Here is a 20,836-nt window from a genome sequence, read left to right on the forward strand (position 1 = left end):
AAAAGTTATTTATTAAATTCATCTTACATGCAGCGTGATAAAGAGAACAAAACCAGCTAGACTCTTCAGAATTGTGTACACTTAACAGGAAAGAAATGGATTCAAAAGCAATTTGTTACCTAAACACAATTACTGCTAAAATCAAATATGTACAATATTTAAAAACTGTTGGTTTCAGTAATAAACAAACCATCCAAAGTAAACAGGGAAATCCAATCACTGGAAATGTGAATATAGAAGTCGCCTCCTCGACAGCCTGAAAAGTACAAAGTCGAGTCGGTCATTGAGTCAGGTGAAATGAATAGTCAGTAAAAACAGGCGTTTCAGTGTGTAGGCTTTTACCTTGGTGAGACCGAGACATCACTTCGATCCCAGGCTCTCACTGGTGACCTGGCTGTAAATAAAAAATAATAATAATAATTAATCATTAATAACTAATCATTAATAATTAATAACTAAAAAGTAATAAGCTATCCTGTCTAATTTTCTAATGTAATGTGTTGTACACAGTGCAGTCTGGCCTTTTTCATCTGTTGCTTTGTTTTTGTCCATTTATATATTCAATTTAAAATCAGCATTAGGCTGAAACCAGGTTTCTTTAAAATGAACCAGAGATCACACACAAAATGTGCTTTAATTGTTTTTTTTAATATAGTTTATGGACCGGTCATGATCTCTCTCATTAAATCATAGCAACACTAGGCAATCATGGATGCAGATGTATGAGAGAAAAAAAAGAGGCCATATACTGCTTTTCCTCCTAATGCCCTTAGGGGAAGCAGGTTATAGCCTTCAATCCTCTCAAACTTCAATTACTTTTTTTTTTTTTTTTTTTAACCAGACTATTGGGTAGGAACTGGCCAAAATTACGGTAGGTGGAAAATCAGGAAAAACCATTATAGTTAATGTTGTGGAACGTCTATTAAATGTAGTTAGTTCCTGTTATCGCATATTTAATAACAGCTGTGTGAAACCTCATTTTCTCTCTCAAAGTTCATTTAAAAAAAGAAAGAAAGAAATGCAGCTTGTCAGGAAACTTCAGAGCTCTCTGCTGTAAAGTGTATTAAATTCATTAGTGTTTATCTGTTAAAGATCATGTGACCCCTACAGTCTTCACTCCCGCTGGTAGTCGCTGCATCCGAATCGTTCTGTATTTCACAAAGGGTGCAAATGTTCTTTGTTAGTGTCGCAGGACACAACCACATCTAGTAGTTAACGTTTGCGGGCTCTCGTCGAAAATGAATGCCCTCTGGTTGTGTGGTTGCTGTATGTGGGACTTCATTAGATATGTAGACATATCACTGGGTGGCATCTACAGGTCAGGTTGTCATTGAACTGCTACCAAAACATGACAATCATGACTATTCATTTAAGATCATGTTTATTTATTCAATTCATTAGGTCCCCTAAAAAGGAGTACCTTTTTTAAAACCCATCTAGTTCACTAAACCAAATTGGTGCACGCACACACACCAAAGCTTGAGTGAAGGATTAATTAACAGAAACAGCCACCGTCCTGGTACTTACTGCCTTCAGACATTTCAAAATTCCCACCTTCACCAGCACCACATCTCAACGACTCTCTCTGCAAGCATAAGAAATGAAAAAGATTATTCCAAAAAGTGATAATTAGGTCGTTTTAACATACTGCGTTACCCACGTCGTCTTACCCATGATGGAGAGTAGCGTGTCTGCAGGTCCTGTCTGGATCCTGGTCTCCTTCTGTTGCTTTCTGACCCACTTTGTCTGATGGTCCTGAGAAATCCTGGGCTGGGACACTGCAAGAGAAGAGCCCTGTTCCAGGTGTATTGGTCCTCATTGGGATCCTCCATTGCAGAATTCACATCTGTGTTCTCCTCCTGCTGCTGCTTTGGCCAGAACTGTGAGGTCCGTCGTGGTGAACAGCTCTCACGGAAACGCTTAAATCTCAGTGACTCCACGACCTCTGGCTCACGAGGTCTCTTCTTAAATCGGCTTCGTACCGGAGTTAGAGAGAGTGCGGACATTCTGTTGGAGGAGAAAGCAGGATTCTGAACTCCAGATCGCCTTTTGCAGAGAGGACAGGAAGATGTAGGGTTGGTGCTACGACAGATAAAATGATGATAAAGGTTCATGAACTCGGCATCAATCTGCCGACTGGGAATCCGGGAGACGAAAGAGGATGGGGAAAAGTGACTGGAGAAGGATGGCTGGTGCTTCAGCTTTTTGGTGGGAGTCTCCTGATGAGGAGAAGGAGGATATCTCTGACCTTGGTAAGGAGATCGGAACACCTCTGAGGTATGAATCATGGGTGATGCTTGTTTGAAATAGGAGAAGGATGTTTGCTGGTCGCTTATTTTGGTCTTTAAAGGACTCCTTATTTGAGAAAGTGAAGCACTGATAGCTCTATGAGGGGAGGCGGCAGGAGAACGAACGTGGTCACGGCGCCGGCCTGAGTAATGGTACGATGGCGAGGGATTAACAGAGTTGCATCTTTGGTTGGCAAGAGATAACATTCTGGCCATTTTTAATGGTGACCATGTTGCGCTAGAGACAGATGGGGCTGGAACCCTGGGAGATCTTGACAAAGAGACAGGCTCAACAATAAAAGTCTGGTTGAGATCTGGTGAAGGACAACCAGGAGAGGAAGAACCAGGAGACGGAGGCGTCGAAAGGTCCAGCACACGAACGGGTCGATGATGTGGCGACTTGCTGTTGGAGCACTGGCCTGTCCAACGGGCCGATCTGTTTTCCACTCCCGTAGTTTTCTCTGCATCATCTTTTCTTGGCGAATAAAAACAAGCTGTGGACTCATGGGACGTACCCTTGATACCCTTCAGTGATGAAAAGTCTACCTTGCTTTTATGGGGTGAAGATCCCTGATATTTGAATGTACTTTTCTGGTGATTTGTGATGTTATCACGAGCTGGTTTTGGGGCAGCGAGCAGACACTCTCTTGTTCTGTTCAGCGTGTGATTATGGGTCTTGCTGAAACCATGACTGTGTTGCTGTGCTTGGGAAGACTGCCAGCGCCTACGATGATACCTGCGCAAGACAGCGCTAGCCGTGTTGTTCACATGCTGACGTCGGTACGCCTTGCCAATCTGGTTCAGCATGCTGGGATAGACATCCAATAGAGTGCTGCCGTTACTGTTTAAGGTTCTCTCCAGATCCTGGTCCTCTTCCTCAGGCTGAGCCGACTCATCCCACAAGCAGCTACGAGAGCTGCTCGTGGAATTCACGAAGAGATGGGAAGCCTCCGAACCACACACTGTTATCGAGGCATGCATAGTGTTGTTAGGGTGGATTCAGATTCTACACTTATTTTAATAAGAACTGCTATATGCAAAGCTGTACACAACTGGTTTGGTTTAAGTATAAAGGTTGGAGTTCTTACACTGGCTGCTAGTGCTGTTTTCCATCTGATTGGAACAATCAATATTAACCACGGTTTCATCCATCTGAATTAAGACAAACAACAAATGTTTTACTTACATCTTATAAAAAAAAAAAAAACATGTATTTAAAAATAAATAATTTATAATAGCTAGTGATAAATGTATTATCTGTAACTCAAATTATAGAAACCATCCTCCCCACACCCGAAAAAAGTCTGATTACATCATGATATGCTGAAATGAGTAGAAAAAAAATGAATTATGTATTATTTAACACCACCTGGCATGAAGACAGTGATGAAGTCATGTTTTGATCCAAGAGAGTGTGTTCTTGCTGAGAACAATCCGACACTAGATAAAAAAGGAAAAAAAAAAAGACCATGAAAGGGATTAGCTATTGCAAAACAATTAATTCTAAGTATACAGAAAATCAAACCTACCCTGCAATGGCTGCTTTTTGAGCTGATTCTGTAAAAACAAAGCACATGTGAGGAAACTTAACCAAGTCACTATTCATTATTTTTATGTATTCACTTTTTATGTATTCACTTTCTTCATTCTACTAAGGCACTGATGTGATCAAGTGAAAGTCAGTATGTCCTGGATTAGGCCAGAAGTGTAAAAACTGTGAAGCATAATTTTTTTTTTTTTTATTATTTATTCTAATTTAATTGTGAATCATAAACAAATTACCTTCTTCCAAGTTTCAACCTTTTCAAGCTATTTTCATTGTAAATTGCGGTACTATAATACACAACCTTTCCATTATAACCCAGAAACTTTGCATGTTTACTGATATAAATGCCCATCAAAAGCAGACAGCTGGTCTAACGTTGTTAAAAGTTATGTGATCTCTTCTAACCTTTAAGTGCTGCATCTCCTTTTCTCCTGTAATGCTGTGTAAAGGCACAGAACCTGCAAAAAAAAAAAAAAAAAAACACAGCCTGAGACATGCAAACAGAATGACTCAACCCTCCATTCTTGATATATATTGAAGCCATTAGAGAATGTTTTATTCCTGAACTTTCCACAGACTCTAGCGTATACAAAACTGCCAAAAGTATGTTGACACCCAGGATCTCAATCCCAGTTCTTCCCCCTTTGCTGTTATGTATTTGCTCTACTCCTATGAGGCTTTCCACTAGATGTTGGAGTGCGTGTGTCTGTGGGGATTAGCGGTCATTCAGCTACAAGTGCATTAGTGAGATCAGACACTGATGATGTAAGAGTGAGGAGGTCTGGGGTTCAGTCGGTGTTCCAGTTCATCCCAAAGGTGTTCAGTGGGGTTGAGTCAGAGTCAGGGCTCTGTGCAGGACACTCGAGTTCTTCCACTAAAACCTTAACACATCATGTCTTTATGTCTGAAGCTCACTGTATGCACAGTTTCATACATTGTCATGCTAAAACAAGTGCAGCTTCTTAGTTCCAGTAAAGAGAAACTGTAACGCTACAGCGACATTCATTATTTCAATTGAGCTTCAACCTTTGAGGAAAAGTTCACATATGGGTATTTACATTTACATTTCCAGCATTTAGCAGACACACTGATCCAGAGCGACTTACATTCTATTTCAATTTACACAACTGAGTTCGAATCCCAGGTCCACCAACCTGCCACTGCTGGACCCCTGCAGCTTGGTAGGCATGGGATTCGAACTCACAACCTTCCGACTAGTAACCCAGCACCATAAACACTAGGCTACCACATCCCTACGGGTGTGATGGTCAGGGCTACACACAATTTTTTACACAGTTTTAAGGCATTAATTGCATGGCTCCCCCCCCCTCCAGTTATTAGGTTTGGGATTAAAACCGTTATTAAAATAATATCGCCATAATATTGTCTCACCCTTCTCAGATGTGATGGTCATTTTTTTCAAACAGACTTCAGGTCCCGGATCATCTAAATTCGAATACTGTAAGAAATGATGTGTTGTTATTGTTTACAATTTATCTGAACTCTTTACGTTTGCTAGCGTTAGCTAAACTAGCGTTAGCCAAACTAGCGTTAGCCAAACTAGCATTAGCTAAACTAGCGTTAGCCAAACTAGCATTAGCCAAGAGAAACCTACTCACTTTTTGGAAAATCCGCTCCATTGTGTTTCTAAATGTTTCGTCATTTTTTTTTAACTGATCTAATATTTCTTGATTCAAGAGCGCCATTTAAAAGTGTAAACAAAAGTGTAAACAAGCTTTAAACCGCTTCTACGACAGAGTTGAGCAAAAGCGTCACTCGTTAATCTGAAAAAGAAAAAAATTCAAATCTCCCAGACTTAAAATGGGCTCTACTGATTGGCGGTTTGGAGAGAACGTGATTTTGCGTCATTTCTACGCGACGCCATGGGTTAGTGTTTTGGAGCTGTCATAGAGTTTTCTTGTTATGGAGATGTTTTATATTGGATTTTAAATTGGATGCCGGCGGATGAACGGTGTAATCATGAAGAGTTTACACGCGATGGTGCACGAGGCTGCTGTTAATCACGGCTCAAATCGTGCTGCTGTTTTCGACACCGGCGCGTCTCCTTCTCTTCATCTGACATATGATGAACTCGTAGCTCTGGGAAACGAGCTGTGCACAAATCTGCAAGGAACAGAAGGGAAGAATGAAAAGGTTTTCGGTGTGTTCTGTGATGTGAACATCTTCCTTCCGGTCTGGATCTTTGGGTATGTGAGTTTGTGATACACTATATGGATAAAAGTATGTGGACACTTGACATCACATCCAGATTTGGTTCTTCCCCAAACTGTTGCTAAAAGAAATTGACCCTGACTCTGACTCTGACTCTGACTCTGACTCAACCCCACTGACCCCCTTTGGGATGAACTGGAACACTGACTGCACCCCAGACCTCCTCATCTTAGATCTAACACTAATACACAATGCTCAAATCCCCACACACACACACACACTCTAACATCTGGTGGAAAGCCTCTCTGGATGAATTGATTATAATTCATTCTTATTATAACAGCAAACTGTGGAATAAATGTGGAATGGGATGTGTTCAAAAAACACAACACACTTTGGTGTAATTGCTCAGGTGTGCACATAATTTTGGCCGTATTGTCAAGTCAAGTCAAGTCAAGAAGCTTTTATTGTCATTTCAACCATATATAGCTGTTGCAGTACATAGCGAAATGAGAACGTTTCTCCAGGATCATGGTGCTACATAACACAAAGACAGGGCTAAGGACTTAGTAAGTAGTCCTAGATACATAAAGTGCATCTGTGCAGCCTGGTGCAAACAGTGCAGGACAAGACAAACAAGACAGTGCAGGACAATACAAACAAGACAGTGCAGGGCAAAAGACAGTGCAGACAAAAGGTTACAAGACAATACACAAAATACACAAAAGACAGTAAACAAAAAACAGCGCCGACCGACCAGTGTCAATACTATGTGTAAATACCGTAAGTTCAGACAACATTGCGTGCAGTAATACTAGAATGAACACAGTTTCTTAGCAGCAGGTCCCTGATACAGTGTATAAGATTGTGCACATTCTGTGTAAACAACACGATGAGCTGAATTTTTGAACATTACACATTATTGCTTCAGTTTCCCTCCAAGTCACGGTCTCTTCACTGGTCAGTGTCCTGCAGGTGCCTGCTGCTTATGTTCCCCTGGACCCGCTCTCACCACCTCTGCTTACCTTGAGAATAATGGACAGATGTCATTTGAAGTTCTGCTTGATACAGAGCACTTTGCTGCAGGTATTTAGTATCTTTAGATTTTGAGCTATAACTAACTAGAGTGAAATGAACACGAAAGGCGTTTACGGTGTTTTTCCACATATCTTTTTTTAAACAAACTATCCTCAGTTCTTGTTAAAGTGAATTCAAGTGAACACAGAAAGAGGCTTTGCTCTCAATCTGGACATTTTAACTTTGCTAGGTTTTGTTATTCAGCTCCATCCCTGTAGTGTAATAGCTATAACACTGAATTTTACATACGTGACAAAAATGTTTGTTTAGCTTATGTGAGTGATTGATTGATTGGTTAATTGATAAATCATAAGCTATTTGTCTAAACCATATACTTTACACACACATTTTAATAGTAAAATACTTTATAGTAACCGTTGTTCCTGGTGTTGACACAACACTATCACTGCTGCCGAACTAATTACACTCTATACTGTACATGGTTGTTGGACCACACAAGCTCACAGAAAGACATTTGAGTATTCTTTTTTCTGGGGCTCTGTATGTGAAGCAGCTTGAAAGCTATTTATATACAAATACAAAAAAACCTAACAGCAAGTTTTACTTTTGACCTTTTTTTTTTTCACCTTTTTCTTCCTTTTTCTTTTTGTTCAGCAATTTCAGAGTGCCTTTTCCAGTCTACTGTCAGTCGAAGTGTTTGAAGTCTGGACAACGCTTAAGCTTACGTTAGTAAAGCTTCACAAAAATCCACAAACGCTGCCTGTAGCAAGCGAAAGACGGGCAATGGAAGATAATCTGCCATTCAATACCGAGCAGGAGGAAAAGCAGGGTCTTAGTGCTGATGATCGTGAAAAGAAAGAGCAGGCGGAAGAGTTGGCGTATGTTCTGCACACATCTGGAACGACTGGGCTTCCTAAAATAGTAAAGGTTCCTCACAAGTGTATTGTGCCTAATATAGTACATCTCAGGTGAGTTTACCTGAGAGCTCTGTATTTTACACATAATAAAGGGCGTGAAGAGCTTTAATGTATACTTTTATGTGACTACCATAAAAAAAAAAAAAAAACAACATATCTGAGCAATGATTTTATCCAGATGTTGCTATAATTATTTCGGCATGTTGTCTGTTTGATCTTGCTGTCGTATAAACTTGTTGACTGTGAGCTGCTTAAATTTCGATCTCTTCAGCTCTTTATTTCAGATGACCTCGGATGATGTTGTGTTCCTCGCTTCACCTTTAACCTTCGACCCTTCGGCGGTGGAGATGTTCTTGGCCCTGGCGTCTGGAGCTTGTCTTCTGATGGTTCCCTCCGTTGTGAGAAGGATGCCTGCGCGACTAGCTAATGTGTTGTTCAGACGAAACGCCACCACTGTTTTACAGGTCAATGTCTGCAAGAACATTTCTCAAGCTTGAACTAATCCAAAAGCTAGCATCAGCTTCATTAATTAAAAAAAACAAAAAACACAGCAGATATTTCTAAAGCTAGCGATCAAAGAGCTTTTCGAGATTTCAGCTGATATCGATACACATCTGATATAGTTTTCTTTAAATTACTAAGCATTATTTTTTTTTTTTTTAAAGTATTTTAACTAAGCTGAAACACCCGTTCACACAAGTTGCATTGTAAATGTAGTAAATTGCAGTGTTGTATAAAGTACTAGAAAGCAACACTTGATCGTACTAGAAAAAGACTTTGGTAGAAGTGAAAGTCACCTTTTAGAATATTACTCAAGTAAAAGTCTTTAAGTATCTGATATTTACTGTACTTAAGTATCAAAAGTCATTTTCTGCTATTTAATGTACTTAAGTGTTTGAAGTAAAAGTAAAGTTTTTGTTTTTTTTTAAAAGCAAGCAGTTAGAACTTTAATGGTGAACTTTATAGTGGCTTTCTTATAGTAAAGCATAAAGCATTTTCAGGGTTCCGTTATTAATTTCACTTTTGTATGAACTTCAGGTAAAAATGAAAAATAAATAATAACTTATTTCTTTAAAAAAAAAAAAAGACCTGCTGGTAGGAAGAACATTTTGGTCATGTGGTATGAGCATTTGTAGGGCTTACTCCCCAGGTCACTATCTCACACACACACACACACACACACACACACACACACCAGTCCACCTATGTCCAGCAGCTACTAATAAGCCGGTCATTAGTTGAAACTGAAAAGGTGTCTGTTCATCTTCAAAAGAAGCTGGTTTTCAAAGTTGCCAGAATTCAGTCTTACTTTTCTTGGACTATCGTCTGGGTGGTCGTCTGATAACGGGAGGTCCTCCAGTAGGTGCTTCCATGGCGGTTTCAGTCGTGCTTCCCCCTCCTATAGCAACATTACGCTGAAATAGAGCGTGCGGAGCTGCGTAATGCAATCTAGGAGCAGTGATTCGCCAAACCTCCCTTATTGCAGTCGCACACATTTCTTCTGGTTTTTATTTTGTAGTAACGAGTAACGAAGACGCTTAGTGGAAATATAACGGAGTAAAACATTTTATCTAGGAAATGTAGTGGAGTAAAAGTGAAAGTTGACATCAATTTAAATAGCGAAGTAAAGTACAGATACGTGAAATTTCTACTTAAGTACAGTAACGAAGTATTTGTACTCCGTTACATTACAACACTGGTAAATTATAAATATTATGAAATATCCTTCTTCGTCTTCTTGCTGGATGAAATTCTCATTTTAGTCTCGTTTGTTCATCAGGCCACTCCGACTCTAATGAGGCGCTTTGGGGGACGTGTCCTGCAGGAGGAGATACTCAGTGCAGGCTCCTCGTTGAGGGTGTTGGCTTTGGGGGGAGAGGTTTGTCCATCGTTATTCCTCCTCAACAGCTGGAGACAAGCAGGCAACAAGACGCATATTTATAATCTCTACGGCACCACAGAAGTTTCCTGCTGGGCTTGTTACTACAAACTGCCAGACGATCTCACAGTCTCCTCAAACCACATGTGAATACTGCTTGACTTATACTGATCTTTACTACAGTAGTGTGTTTATTAGTAATATATTAATGATGAACGTTTCTGTTCACATTTCGAAGTTTCCCTGAGCTTTTAGAGGCATAATTTAAAGTGTATTATATGAGGTAAAGTGCTGAACAAGGTGTAAAGTACTTTATGAGATACACAAGCTGAAACTGCATTTAGCGCAGCGCATTGTAGGTAATTTAGTGTGTCATATTTGACAGGGACAGTGAATCTGTGCCTCTGGGGGAAGCGCTTATGGACACTGCTGTGGAAGTGAGAGATGAGAATGGACGTCTGGTCACTGAAGGAGAGGGACAAGTCTTTATAGGTAATAAATAATAATGTTTTTAATAATAATAGGGAAAATTATTATTTTATTATAGTATTTGAGTGCGTATTTGAACTGCGTTGCAGGTGGTCAGGAGCGGGTATGCTTGCTAGACGATGAAACCGCTACCGAAGGAGTGATGCGTGCTACAGGGGACTGGGTGATGGTGCAGAACTCGCACCTCTATTACTTGGGTAGGAAGGACCGACTGGTCAAACGTCATGGTCAGATGCTACATTTGGATGCTTTACAGCAGGTGAGATACCTGTAGTGAAAATATCAAGAATGTATCTTGAGCTTCGTATAAAAGAGCAAAGCCTTCATCAAACTATCTTCATCTATCCACTGTTTTGTATTGTAATGTTTCTTCTCCATGACAGGCCATGGAAAGCCTGCCACAGGTAGAAGCTGGTGTGGTCGGTCTACACAAGAGTAGCAGATTGGTGGCTTTTGTGGTGCCCAAAATTGACACAAGAACCATGTCATCTGAACAGAGCAGCAACCAAGAACAGCACACGCACAGCTTTACTAAGGACAATGAAAACTTGCGTGTTGAGATGGAAGTGCGTCGAGGGCTGTCGCAACATGTGCCCAATCACAGCATTCCAGATACTGTATTACTGATACCTGCTTTGCCGCTAACTAATCATGGTACGCTGTGTTTTTTTTTTTTTTTTTTCCTTGTGTAAATCACAGTATCGTTTTATTGCCGCATGCCTCATAAAAATAAAAAACCCTTGCATGTTGGAACACGTTTCTTTGTAAAAAGTTACGGCTTTGTTCCCTTTTTGCAGTGAAGATGAAGTCGTCTAGCACAAAAATCTCTCTCATGCTTGTGTGGAATTGTGTATTCATTAGGTAAAGTGGCCATGGAGAAGCTGATGAGGATGTATGAGAGACAGAAAGAGGTCAATGGGAAGCACAACAGAACAAGAGACACGGAAACTATGAGAGAAAGACTTCAAGCACTATGGAAGGTATGAAGATTACTTATTGCTTGGATGACCAACCAAAATCTTTATAATATAAAATACATGACAAACTTATATTATAAATGATTTAAATTGTTAAAGGTGCCCTGCCACACGTATTTCATTACTTTTGTGGTAATGTCTGAAGTTTACCATGGACTCTGTAACATTTTCTTGTGGAAATAATGCCTTGGTTACCTTGTTTCAAGCCATTCTAGTGTGGTATAGAAAGCCTGCAGGAAGACTCAGCTCGATTTGCGCCAGTTCTCATGAATATTCAAATGAGCTATGCTGCTTGGCTCCGATTGGCTAAACCGCTAGGATATGAGAGCATGACTATTCATTCACCCAGCGCAATAAGTAGCCCAGGCTAGAGGAAATTTGTTTACAATCACCTTGAATTGCGGCAGAACGGCTTCTTCACAAGCCCGTTGACGTTCAGCCATCCTTGCTGTATAGGAAACTCACTGAGCTACACGAATTCTGGGGGCGTGGTCTCAAGTGGGAGAGCTCATGAATAGTAATGAGCTCAGTCACTCTGACGTCAGACTGACCGGCTTTTCCAACTGACCTGAATTCTCCCCTTATTTCTTTTAAGTAGCTAGAACTGACCGGGGAGGTAACAGTTCGTTTTCACATTCACGACACAACACAAACACATATGGACCTAACACATATAAAAAAATACAAGTAAAAACGGTTTTGTGTGGAAGGGCACCTTTAAATCTTCAGGTAGGTTTTGTGAAAGAGCCGTTAACCTTTCAGAGTGAATCAGACACAGAATCAGTGTTTTTGCGGGATTATTGTAATCTCTGTAGTGTGTGTCTCATGTAACTCAGCAGTTCTTACTTTAAAGCGTAAACAAGCTTTTGTAATGAATCTCCAGTACCGAACGTTTAACAGCCCTGGCGTGGGCTTTGTTTTGATCACAGCAACACACAAAAACACACAAACACTCTGAGTCCCATGCAGAGAAAACAAAGTACAGATGTGTTCGAATAAATTACAGATGTGCTGCATCCACCATCACCATCAAGGCCAAAAACAGTCCCTCAGCCATGCTTTTACTGAGACACTGCTTCAAGCATGCATAGATGTGTATAGATGATCCATAACTCCATCATTCTCTATAAAGATCCATAACTCATTATTTCTCCCGATGTCCATCCTCCATAATAAGGGGAAAAGGGCACTCTGGTTAGTTTGTGGTAGTTGATGGATTCACCAGCTGAAGATGGACACAATTGATGCATGTCACTGAGAATGCACAAACAAACTAAAGGAATTGTATAGAAAATCATTTCCCTGTGAATGTTTGGAACCAACGCCAGGATTATTACTTCATCGGTTTAGTTGTCATGACATGATCTAGCGTCAATAAGGAATGTTAACATGCCCATGAAACATTCTCTCTCGATTTTTGACACCTGATTGATGCAAGTGAACCAGAGGCACTCAGGACTGCTGGTGGCTCTGTGATGGGAAGGTCTTGCTGGAGTCCTCTCCTCTCTGTCGGTACTGTGTGATGCACCCGGAAGACGTCTGCCGCAGTCACGCGCAAACTGTAAACTGCTTTACTGGTCAGAATTGGACATTCCTGAAACCAATGCTAACCGAGTAAACCGTGGCTAATCTGTGCCTAAAGTTTCTGGTTGGGAAATATAAGGACTAGCCAGCACATATCATTTATTCTATGATTTTGGTCTCCACAAGATAAGTGCATATCGTCGCTGTCAGGCGGAATCCTCGTATCTCCAAAACCGTTATTTTTCAGGAAATTAAAAAAACGCCGTACCTTATCTGCAGTGCACAGGGTTTAGTCCGCGTTGCAGTGGATTGTCTTGCACTAAATTCTTGTCCTCAGACGAGCACCAGAACTAGCGGGGGTCAAGATTTTTTTTTCTTTGAGCCCAGTGTTTTGAAGACATTTACCTCAGAAGACGTGTTGATTCGTTGCGACTCTTATTAAGGAGAAATATGCCGCGAAGCTCTCGAAAAGCGAGGTGTCCAATGGAGTTTTGCGCTCAAGCTATTTTCAAGACTTTAGATTGGTTAATAACTTGTAAAAATAACAGACCCACGTGTGAAAAAATATGAAATTGACCAAATTTGGACATACGAGGTTTCCGCCCGACAGCGACGATATATTCTTCTGAATTCACCTGACCATCACTAATGTCCAATGCCACATGTTAAATGAGGCCTCGGTTGATCAAGCAGTCGTAATTAAGCAGCTACAATCACCAAGGCCTGATGTGTACCCCGTTGGCACTCAGCATGTTAGCCACCTGGGGACTGGGGAAATGGCCTGGCACAATTTAGAGCTTGAGGGATTATACCCTCCTTCTACACTTCCGTTAAACCATGCCTACACTTTTTTTTTTTTTTTTTTTTTTTGCAATAATTTTTCCGTTTGTTTGTCTTGGGTATCCTGGTCAAAAATCAGGTGTTGATAATTGCTTCTTTTTTTGTGATTAATTCAGGTGAAACTTAGGTGTAAGAGGCTTTTTTTGTCCTTAATTGTGTGTGTGTGTGTGTGTGTGTGTGTGTGTGTGTGTGTGTGTTTGTGTGTGTGTGTGATAGGAATGTTTAGGACTTTGTGATGACGGCGTTGTCACAGACGATGCACACTTCATGTTAAGCGGCGGGGATTCTCTCCAAGCCCTGCGCCTCTTGGATTGCATCACGGTTTCCATGGAAACCTCTTCTGTAGGTCTGCTGGAGGTCATCCTAGATGGCTCTTTTTCAGATGTCCTGAAACACATCACCGCAAAACACCAAAATCCTATGAAGACATCAGGCAAGAGACTGTCTGAAGATTCTGCATCTGTTGTTTTGAATAAGAGGAGGTTTCACACAGAAGCTGAAACGAACTTTGATCCTCAGGGGATTTTGCCACCGGAGAAGTCCTCAGAGAGCAGCGAGAAGAGATTTGTAGTTGTTCGTAGAGCTGGAGTTGTTGTGTTTTGGGATTACTTTCCAAACAGAAATTCAAAAGGACCAAGTGGCAGCATGGACAGGATACAAGAGGAGTATCCGAGTGCTGAACTCAGCCCTTTATCTATTAACAAATCAAGTCGTATAGCCACGAACAGTTCTTCTGTAAGATCTACGGACATTTACGTTCCATCATGGGATGGACAAAGCAGTGGTGTTACTTCACAAGCAGGCATTAATAAAGACATTCAAATTTTGGGCCTGCGGGTGTGTTGGAGTTCTGACACGGGTAGATGTGTGGACGCTTCACCAGCGCTACTGGTTGGTCCTGAACGAGCCACTGTGTTTATTGGCTCTCACTCACACAGACTGCAGGCTCTGGACCTCAGCAGTGGAGCGGTGATGTGGGAGCGTGTGTTAGGGGACAGACTGGAGTCTTCTGCTGCTGTCTCAAAATGTGGAACCCTGGTGGCATTAGGTTTGTAATTATGTTGGCTTTGTAGAAACCAACATCCTGTTTTCCTATTTAAACTTAGACAAAAATTTATAAAGAGTAACTCCTCCTAGGGCTTTCGAGCCACATGCACCAAATTCGGATATGTTGTAAACCCTGGTCTGAAGTTTGTTGCTCTAACTTTTCTAAGCGATCCGAGTACCGGTACTTCCGGTACCGGGTCTCAAAGTGGCCTTTTTTCCCCATAGACTCCCATTATAAACTTTGGAGGTTTATAACTCGCCAAGCTTTTGAACTATCTACACCAAACTCGACCAGCTCCTTTAGGGTGATACTCTGAACAAAGGTTTAAATTGGTGTACCAACTGGCCATTGCGGTTGTGCCGCAGCCCCGCCCCCAATATATGCAAAATCAAAAAACTTTTTACAACATGGACATGTGACATATCAAAACACTCACAACAATGAGGGGAACTTCCTCACGTGTATTTTGATGACATTGAAAATTAAAAATTAGCACAACATGGATTTGTGACATATCAAAACACTCAAAGCCCAATGTGGGGAACTTCCTCAAGAGTATTCGGATGACGTCACATGCTCGTCTACTTGCTTCTAAAAGTGACACTGACCCTTATGTCCACTCGCCTCCAAAAAGCACCGGCCTTTGCGAATACTTGCATCGTCAAAGCCAACATCAAAGTTTGCCGCGACAAACTTTACAAATCTAGTTAGAAACGAGTTTTTCCATCACTTATATTCAGAATTAAAACGAGGGCTTGATTTTTGACCCTAATATTTCGTTTATCCAAAAAAATGAACTTTATTTGTGAACTGCTGAAAAATGAACATTATTCATCTGTGGCTCATTAAGTTTTGATCGCACAACCCACATTTTGTATTTGTACTCATTCTGGTGCACATCTGGAGGAAAGTATATTTTGTTTCCGCAATATAGCATATTAGAGTTTAAGATGATATAGAACTATGTTGACATGTACAGTGATTTTATCTCTGCAAGGTGCCAGACTTACTCCTACTCCTAATATTGTTGATCAGCAGGTGGCGCAACTAACATTTCACTTGACAACAAATCAGTTTTCTGACTCCTAAAATGAATCATTCTGCATGGAGATTTGGTGTTTGTGTGTAAAATTCAGCAGGGATTATCTGCATCCTATCAGGAGAAGCAGTGTTTGCTCTTTCACATGGATCACGTGACCTCTACGGTCTTGATTCCCATCGGTAGTCCCTTCACAGGGTCGCTCCGTATTTATGGACACACCCACATCTGGTCACCAAGGCGCACTGTTACTCACAGTAAGCCACCAGTACCCATTGAAAATGAATGATCTCCAGTTGCTTTGTCACTGTGTGTCGCTGTATGTGTCAACGTAGCATAAGAAGCATTTTAAGAGATATTTAATGAATGTTGTAAAGTATAGATTTAGATACAGATACAGTAGGTGCATATTTTAAATACTTATGTTAGTGAATTTATGCACTGTTTATTGCATGCACTGTTGTCCGTAGGAGGGGGGGCACGGTGGCTTAGTGGTTAACACGTTCGCCTCACACCTCCAGGGTTGGGGGTTCGATTCCCGCCTCCGCCTTGTGTGTGTGGAGTTTGCATGTTCTCCCCGTGCCTCGGGGGTTTCCTCCAGGTACTCCGGTTTCCTCCCCCGGTCCAAAGACATGCATGGTAGGTTGATTGGCGTCTCTGGAAAAATTGTCCGTAGTGTGTGATTGCGTGAGTGAATGAGAGTGTGTGTGTGTGTGCCCTGCGATGGGTTGGCACTCCATCCAGGGTGTATCCTGCCTTGATGCCCGATGACGCCTGAGATAGGCACAGGTTCCCCGTGACCCGAGGTAGTTCGGATAAGTGGTAGAAAATGAATGAATGAATGAATGAATGAATGAATGAATGTTGTCCGTAGGAAGAACATGAGGGTTAAGAGAAGCATTAAGATCGGAGGAATTTTAAAGACAATTATTATGAATTTGTTAAAGCCTGGATTATTAAAGCTGATGGATTTGACCGTGCTTATATTAGGTGAACAAATAGCTCCTACTACTGTTGATGATCTTATGCCAGGCCTCTGTTCTCAGGGTGTTATGATGGACAGGTGTATTTTCTGAGCACGGACACGGGAGAGACACGTTGGGTGTTTAAGACAGGAGACGCAGTGAAAAGTTCCCCTGCTGTAGACCCTCATACTGGCCTGATTATCATCGGTTCCCATGATGGACATGTCTACGCATTAGAACCTCTGGTACAGACTGCTGTTATCATCTACTTAATACTTTAGTGAATATCATTTGGTGTTTATAAAAATTCTGCCTGTGTTAATATCATTTTTGTTGATATTGTGTGTTTACTGTAAGATGAAGCAGTGTGTGTGGAAACACTATTGTGGCGGTGGTGCGGTGTTTTCTTCCCCCTGTGTCCACTCCTCACCCAGACGGCTATACTCAGCCACACTAAGAGGACAGCTCCATTGCCTCAATCCGGTGATTACTGAGCCTTCTTTTTATATACAGTGGTGTAAATAAGTGTTTGCCCCCTTCCTTAGTCACATGAGGGGGCACGGTGGCTTAGTGGTTAGCACGTTCGCCTCACACCTCCAGGGTTGGGGGTTCGATTCCCGCCTGCACCTTGTGTGTGTGGAGTTTGCATGTTCTCCCCGTGCCTCGGGGGTTTCCTCCGGGTACTCCGGTTTCCTCCCCCGGTCCAAAGACATGCATGGTAGGTTGATTGGCATCTCTGGAAAATTGTCCGTAGTGTGTGATTGTGTGAGTGAATGAGAGTGTGTGTGTGTGTGCCCTGCGATGGGTTGGCACTCCGTCCAGGGTGTATCCTGCCTTGATGCCCGATGACGCCTGAGATAGGCACAGGCTCCCCGTGACCCGAGGTAGTTCAGATAAGCTGTAGAAGATGAATGAATGAATGAATGTTAATCACACTTTAATGTTTCAGATCAAACAAATGTAAATATTAGTCAAAAATAACACAAGTAAACACTACATGCAGTTTTTAAATAAAGTTTTGTATTATTAAGGGAAAACACAATCCAAACCCACATGGCCCTGTGTGAAAAAGTTTTTGCCCCCCTGTTAAAACATAACTGTGGTTCATCACACCTGAGTTTCATTTCTATAGCCACACCCAGGCCTGATTACTGTCACACCTGTTCACAATCAAGAAATCACTTACATAAGACCTGACTGACAAAGTGATGTTGACCAAAAGATCCCCAAAAGCTACACATCATGCCGAGATCCAAAGAAATTCAGGAACAAATGAGAAAGAAAGTAATTGAGATCTATCAGTCTGGAAAAGGTTATAAAGCCATTTCTAAAGCTTTGGGACTCAGCGAACCACAGTGAGAGCCATGATCCACTAATGGTGAAAACATGGAACAGTAGTGAACCTTCTCAGGAGCGGCCGGCCGACCAAAATTACCCCAAGAGCACAACGACGACTCATGCAAGATGTCATAAAAGACCCCACAACAACATCCATAGAACTGCAGGCCTCACTTGCCTCAGTTAAGGTCAGTGTTCATGACTCCACCATAAGAAAGAGACTGGGCAAAAATGGCCCGCATGGCAGAGTTCCAAGACGAAAACCGCTGCTGACTAAAAAGAACATAAAGGCTCGTCTCAGATTTGCCAGAAAACATCTTGATGATCCACAAGACTTTTGGGAAAATACTCTGTGGACTGACGAGACAAAAGGTGAACTTTTTCGAAGGTGTGTGTCCCATTACATCTGGTGTAAAAGTAACACTGCATTTAAGAAAAAGTTATACATTATACCAACAGTAAAATATGGTGATGGTCTGGGGCTGTTTTGCTGCTTCAGGACCTGAAAGACTTGCTGTGATAAATGGAACCATGGATTCTGCTGTCTACCAAAAAAATTCTGAAGGACAATGTGCAGACATCTGTTCATGACCTCAAGCTGAAGCGAACTTGGGTTCTGCAGCAGGACAATGATCCAAAACACACCAGCAAGTCCAACTCTGGATGGCTGAAGAAAAACAAAATGAAGACTTTGGAGTGGCCGAGTCAACTTCCTGACCTCAATCCTATTGAGATGCTGGTGCATGACATTAAAAAAGGTAGTTCATGCTCTCAAACTCTCCAGTGTGGCTGAATTACAACCATTCTGCAAAGATGAGTGGTTTGGTGGTCCAACCAGTTTAGGGGCACTTTTTCACACATGGCCATGTAGGTTTGGATTTTGTTTTTCCTTAATAATAAAAACCTTCATTTAAAACCTGCACGTTGTGTTTACTTGTGTTATCTTTGACTAATATTTAAATTTGTTTGATGATCTGAAACAGGGGGCACGGTGGCTTAGTGGTTAGCACGTTCGCCTCACACCTCCAGGGTCGGGGTTTCGATTCCCGCCTCCACCTTGTGTGTGTGGAGTTTGCATGTTCTCCCCGTGCCTCGGGGGTTTCCTCTGGGTTCTCCGGTTTCCTCCCCCGGTCCAAAGACATGCATGGTAGGTTGATTGGCATCTCTGGAAAATTGTCCCTAGTGTGTGATTGCGTGAGTGAATGAGTGTGTGTGTGTGCCCTGTGATGGGTTGGCACTCCGTCCAGGGTGTATCCTGCCTTGATGCCCGATGACGCCTGAGATAGGCACAGGCTCCCCGTGACCCGAGGTAGTTCGGATAAGCGGTAGAAGATGAATGAATGAACGAATGATGATCTGAAACATTAAAGTGTGACAAACATCAAAACAATAAAAAAAATCAGAAAGGGGGCAAACACTTTTTCACACAACTGTACACAGTTGCCTTTCGACTTGTGGGTTGAGATGTTTATTAGACATTAGACAAAAAGGCGTTTAAATGTTTAATTTTGTTTTGTTTTATAGGACAGTGGTACAGTCTTGTGGACATATTCCACCGATGTTCCGTTTTTCTCCTCTCCTTCGTGTTACGACTCCTGCGTCTGCGTGGGTTCAGTGAATGGACGCATCATTGCGTTAAGCCATGATGGAAATGTGGTAAGAGAATGTACTGTATGTGAAAAAAGTTTCTATAGAGATGTCAGTGAACTTTTACTTTTTTAATTACTTTTAACTCTCCTCAGTTATGGGATTTTCTGACCGATGGACCCGTCTTCTCATCACCATGCCTAACCTCACTGCCACCTTTAATCAACCAGAGAATCGATGACGTTTGCACGACATTATCTCCGTCTTGTTCGGCTGTTTTTTGTGGGTCGCACGATTCCTCTGTATACTGCATCGACTCTGCTAACGGATCGTTACTGTGGCGATTCCAAACCTCGGGCAAGGTGTATTCCAGTCCGTTTGTTTTCGATGGTTCTCCTTGGGGCTTGAGAACCCTGGTAGCCGTAGCTTCGACTGATGGAACCTTGTGGGTACTAGATGGAGAACAGGGAACACGCATAGCCTCTTTCCTTTTACCTGGAGAACTCTTCTCTTCTCCTGTGGTGTGGGGTCACGCTTTAGTCGTGGGATGTCGGAATGATTACGTGTACTGCTTGGAACTGACTAGCAGGATAGAATAACTACGCATCTCTCTAGTGTAAAATGTTTTACAGATGAAATGGGTAAATGGCTGTAATATAATGTACGTATAAAACTCACTCTCACTCACTTATCTTCTACCGCTTATCCGAGCTACCTCGGGTCACGGGGAGCCTGTGCCTATCTCAGGCGTCATCGGGCATCAAGGCAGGATACACCCTGGACGGAGTGCCAACCCATCGCAGGGCACACACACACACTCTCTCATTCACTCACGCAATCACACACTACGGACAATTTTCCAGAGATGCCAATCAACCTACCATGCATGTCTTTGGACCGGGGGAGGAAACCGGAGTACCCGGAGGAAACCCCCGAGGCACGGGGAGAACATGCAAACTCCACACACACAAGGTGGAGGTGGGAATCGAACCCACAACCCTGGTGGTGTGAGGCGAACGTGCTAACCACTAAGCCACCATGTCCCCAGTATAAAACTCTATAAATAAAATTGTACAAATGTTCGTATTATTTGGTAATATTTCCTGATATAATTAGGGTCAAAAACAGGCATTTCAAATCAAGACATCAACCATGTCTTTTAATGAGATTTTCATTACTTTAATGAGAA

At 41.9% G+C, this 20,836-nt stretch overlaps 2 protein-coding genes across 2 annotated transcripts; one reads left to right on the forward strand and one right to left on the reverse strand.

Moving 5' to 3' along the window:
• Positions 1–2: 2 nt before the first annotated feature.
• On the reverse strand, positions 3–5,631 carry si:dkeyp-117h8.4 (uncharacterized protein LOC572032 homolog). The gene is made up of 10 exons (XM_060866756.1): positions 5,454–5,631; positions 5,227–5,293; positions 4,240–4,292; positions 3,818–3,845; positions 3,658–3,728; positions 3,377–3,440; positions 1,671–3,250; positions 1,528–1,585; positions 343–394; positions 3–256 (listed from the first exon to the last, which is right to left on the reverse strand). Exons 1-10 carry the CDS (start codon positions 5,538–5,540, stop codon positions 217–219), a joined length of 2,100 nt encoding a protein of 699 aa, XP_060722739.1. The 5' UTR covers positions 5,541–5,631; the 3' UTR covers positions 3–216.
• An 88-nt stretch (positions 5,632–5,719) lies between these two features.
• On the forward strand, positions 5,720–20,736 carry aasdh (aminoadipate-semialdehyde dehydrogenase). The gene is made up of 14 exons (XM_060866765.1): positions 5,720–6,041; positions 6,972–7,092; positions 7,699–8,012; positions 8,233–8,425; positions 9,742–9,986; positions 10,226–10,332; positions 10,419–10,588; positions 10,713–10,983; positions 11,191–11,309; positions 13,887–14,718; positions 16,804–16,967; positions 17,080–17,205; positions 19,585–19,716; positions 19,803–20,736. Exons 1-14 carry the CDS (start codon positions 5,800–5,802, stop codon positions 20,244–20,246), a joined length of 3,480 nt encoding a protein of 1,159 aa, XP_060722748.1. The 5' UTR covers positions 5,720–5,799; the 3' UTR covers positions 20,247–20,736.
• The last annotated feature ends 100 nt before the right edge of the window (positions 20,737–20,836 follow it).

This window comes from Tachysurus vachellii, chromosome 3 (assembly GCF_030014155.1).
Source record: "Tachysurus vachellii isolate PV-2020 chromosome 3, HZAU_Pvac_v1, whole genome shotgun sequence".
In the NCBI taxonomy this organism is placed as follows: Eukaryota; Metazoa; Chordata; class Actinopteri; order Siluriformes; family Bagridae; genus Tachysurus; species Tachysurus vachellii.